Raw genomic sequence first — 4,002 nt, 5'->3', positions numbered from 1 at the left:
AAAGCTCTTTGGCGCAATGAGCCGTCATCCCGTCTCACCCGAGCTCACGAAGCACCTGCAGCTCCTCAGCCCAGCCGGGAGGCTCCTTGCGGCAGCCTCTCCTGGCGGGGCACGAGGGGGCTCCAAGCCCCCGTCTCCCCTCACTTTCCGTGTCCCCCTAGACGGCCTCTCCTCGGCAGGGACGAGCACCCGCCGCGGGCCGGCGCTGGGTGCAGCTGCGGGGCTGCAGGGCCTCTCCTCGGGCAGGACGCGGGGCGAAGCCCGCGCTGCGGAGGCTGCCCGCGGCACAGGGAGCTCCGCAGCGGCTCCCGAGCGGCCCGGCGGGAGGAGGCGGGTGTCACCCCCCCCCCCCGGCCCCGGCAGGGAGCAGAGCCCTGCGGGCACCGGGGCGCGCGCAGACAAAGCGCGGGCCGCGGCGACACCCGCCGGGGAGGAGCCACGCGGGCTGCCCCGGGGGCGGGGGGCAGCGGGGGAACTTATAAGAGGCGCGTCCCGGCGGCGGGGCCGGGCCGTGCGTTGGTGCAGCCGCGAGCCCGCTCCATGGCTCACAGCATGGACAGCCTCGACAGCCTGGGCGTAAGTGCGTCCCGCGCGCCGGCCCTGCCCCGCGGGCTCGGGCTCGGGCACGGCCACGGGTGGGAGGGCGCGGGCGACCTGAGCGCTCGCCGGGGTGTCTCCGCGGGCGCGGAGGGCGCGGGAGCCGCCGCCGTGCAGCGACACGCGCCGCGCTGCCCCCTCCCTGCTGCCGCGGAGGTGAAACCCGCCGAGACCGAAACGCGGGTGTCCGGCGAGCCCCGCTTGCGCCGGCAGCGCGCACAGCTCCCCGAGCCTGGTGCGCGCGAGGGCGCGAAAACTGCGCGGGTCCTCGCGCCGCCGCCTGCGCGGGCTCTTGGGCGGTGGTAAAAGGCACGAACGCTACAGCGGGGAGGCGCTGCGCGCAGCCAGGTGGCACTCGCCACCCCGCCGGCGCCCCGAGCCGTTGGTGGTTTCCTCTCGTGCCCTCCCCTGAATTTCGCTTCCTTTTTTCAGCGCGGCAGCGAGAGGAGCCGCCTGGCCGACCCGCGGCCGCTCCGCGACGGGCGGGGACGGGGAGGGCAGCGAGTCCCTCGCCCGCCTGGAGCCCTCGGCTCCAGGTCACCGCTTTTCCCTCTTGTAGAGGGGGAGAGGCTGGAACAGGGCAGGGCACTGGTGCCTCCCTTCAATCTCCCTTGTACGGGAGATTGTACGGCTCGCCGCGGCCCCAGCCCTTAGCGACGGGGGGCGACTGGAGCGGCACAATTGTCTCAACATGATTTATTTATAACTCTCCGTGCTCCTGCTGCGAGAACTAAGTGTCAGGGGCAGTTTCCTGGGCAGACTAACCTCCAGGACTGCCGGTCTCTTCCATATGTGCCATGCATCCCACAAGAGCACAAAGTGTCCCGAACCAAGAATAACATCCCTAGGAGTAGCCATTATCATCTTTCTTCTTCCTATCCCTATCCTCAGTTTCAGGATCTTACTCCTTAGAGAAAGAAGAAAGTTTGTTTGTGTTTTTAACATAGAAAAAATACATAATCTTTTGTTGCTCATTTTTTTATATATAATTGTGTTTCTGTTGGGTTTTCAAAAAGTTGGCTTTTTCATTTATTCATGGTCACAGAGATTGTTCAGGGGACTCCTAAAGTACTAGCATATACCATATAGTGAGCTCTTGTAGAGGAGTTAACATTTAATAATATTTTTCTTTCTGTTTTCTTTAGCTGTCTTCTGGGTTGATCATAGAGTTTTCTGATAACGGCACGGATGAGATTGGTTCTGGCGACTATGGAGACTACGAAGAGCCATGCTTCCAGCATGAGAATGCTGACTTCAACCGGATCTTTTTGCCAACTATCTACTCCATCATCTTCCTGACGGGAATAATCGGCAATGGATTGGTTATTATCGTTATGGGCTACCAGAAGAAGCAGAGAAGCATGACTGACAAATACCGGCTGCACCTCTCCGTGGCTGACCTCCTGTTTGTCATCACCTTGCCCTTCTGGTCCGTGGATGCTGCCATAAGCTGGTACTTTGGGAACGTGCTGTGTAAGGCAGTCCATGTCATTTACACAGTCAACCTCTATAGCAGTGTCTTGATTTTGGCCTTTATAAGCCTAGATCGCTACCTGGCAATAGTCCACGCTACCAACAGCCAGCGACCACGAAAGCTGCTAGCTGAAAAGGTGGTGTACGTAGGCGTGTGGCTCCCAGCTGTGCTTCTGACAGTGCCCGATATCATTTTTGCCAGCACTAGTGAAGTGGAAGGGAAGTACCTATGTGATCGCATATACCCTCATGGAAACTGGCTGATTTCCTTCAGATTTCAGCATATCTTGGTAGGACTTGTCTTGCCTGGTCTAATAATCCTGACTTGCTACTGCATTATAATTTCCAAGCTGTCGCATTCAAAAGGCCACCAGAAGCGCAAAGCCTTGAAGACTACAGTCATTCTCATCCTTGCCTTCTTTGCCTGCTGGCTACCGTATTATATTGGCATCAGCATAGACACATTCCTCTTGCTAGGAGTCATCAAACATCGCTGCAGCCTGGAGACCATAGTGCACAAGTGGATCTCCATTACAGAAGCCCTAGCATTCTTCCACTGCTGCCTCAATCCAATTCTTTATGCTTTCCTGGGTGCCAAATTCAAAACATCGGCACAAAACGCCTTGACATCAGTGAGCAGAGGATCAAGCCTCAAGATCCTCTCAAAAGGCAAGCGTGGGGGACACTCTTCTGTTTCTACAGAGTCAGAATCTTCAAGCTTCCATTCCAGCTAACACTGCCCTTTGCCGTCCTTTTATAAATAGACACTTTTTAAAAGTTGCGCAAAATTTGAGAAAAACAAGACTGACCATTATGTACAGTTTTATTTACAGTTGGAATTTTATATTGTATCTTTTAGTGTCTGTGATGTTTAATTGACTTATTTATATAAAAAACTTTTGTATTGATGATAAACTGTCTAGGCAGGACCTGTGGACGAGTGATTAGTTCACAAAAGTTTTAGTGCTTGTTTGGTTGTATAGATACATGAACTAAACACTTCTGGATGGTAGCAAGTGACTATTAAAAGTTTAGAAAATATTTCTGCTGTTTATATGTAAATGTTTTCAATGTTGCTGTTAAAAATTCTTAAACTTTGGCTGGAGATTTTTTGCTTACTACAAGATGTTTGGTTTACAATAGTTTAACTCGGCTGTAGAAATGGCATTATAACCAAAGCCTCCTGTTTTATGCTAGTTTTTTTCCCCAGTTCTCAGTAATTCATAGTTTGCAAAAATTTCTGCTCAAAGTAAATAAAAGTACATGATAAAAAAGGTTATTTGAGTGGTATTTTCATTTCTGGTTAAATGTGTTTTTTCCCTTAATGCTTTGATTTACAATTCCTAATTCAGAATAAATTTCTTTGAAAACAGTACAAATCTCTGCTGTGATTTGGGAGAAAACAAGTTTCAGTATGTACTGATGATTCAGTACATGAGATTAATTTAGTCTTATATGCTAATAGTAGTCAAAAGTAGTTATATTTGACATTGTGTTTGGACTCAAAAGAGGCTGGGATGTCTCCTCTGTGCAAGGTAAGTGGATTTTTCTTTACAGAGCTTTCCCCATCTGGTCTACATCCATATTTCATTAAGATAATGTGTAGCAAAGTCCAATTGATTTTGTGACATAATGAAGATACCAAATAATGCTTTTTTAGAGAACCCTAATTACTTTTATCCTTATACTATTTAATTTTCCCAAAACCAATCATGTTTATCATTAATAAGCCTAATCCAAAGGCTAAATATAGTATAATCTTGTTAATATTCTTTTTAGGAATCTAAAATGTGTAGTCACACAGCCTTTCAGAGAGCCTTTTTAAAAATTAATTTTAACTGTTTTTTTAGCCAGCCAATAACAGTATTTCCAATAATTAACACTGAAATATTTCTGTTAGTAACAAATGAATAACCAAAAGAACATTGAGAA

General features: G+C 50.0%; 1 protein-coding gene across 1 annotated transcript; it reads left to right on the top strand.

Moving 5' to 3' along the window:
* Positions 1 to 522: 522 nt before the first annotated feature.
* CXCR4 (C-X-C motif chemokine receptor 4) lies at positions 523 to 3,344 on the top strand. The gene is made up of 2 exons (XM_088521787.1): positions 523 to 576; positions 1,743 to 3,344. Exons 1-2 carry the CDS (start codon positions 541 to 543, stop codon positions 2,802 to 2,804), a joined length of 1,098 nt encoding a protein of 365 aa, XP_088377913.1. The 5' UTR covers positions 523 to 540; the 3' UTR covers positions 2,805 to 3,344.
* Positions 3,345 to 4,002: the final 658 nt, after the last annotated feature.

This window comes from Tinamus guttatus, unplaced genomic scaffold, assembly GCF_059628265.1.
Source record: "Tinamus guttatus ecotype Peru unplaced genomic scaffold, ASM5962826v1 Tinamus_guttatus_pri_ptg000133l, whole genome shotgun sequence".
Taxonomy (NCBI): Eukaryota; Metazoa; Chordata; class Aves; order Tinamiformes; family Tinamidae; genus Tinamus; species Tinamus guttatus.
Note: the sequence above shows the minus strand (reverse complement) of the source record. Positions and strands in the feature narration are given on the sequence as shown.

Coding starts and splice junctions, on each gene's coding strand:
- CXCR4 (XM_088521787.1), top strand. CDS start 541: ATGGCTCACAGCATGGACAGCCTCGACAGCCTGGGC. Junction 577..1,742: donor ACAGCCTCGACAGCCTGGGC/GTAAGTGCGTCC, acceptor TGTTTTCTTTAG/CTGTCTTCTGGGTTGATCAT.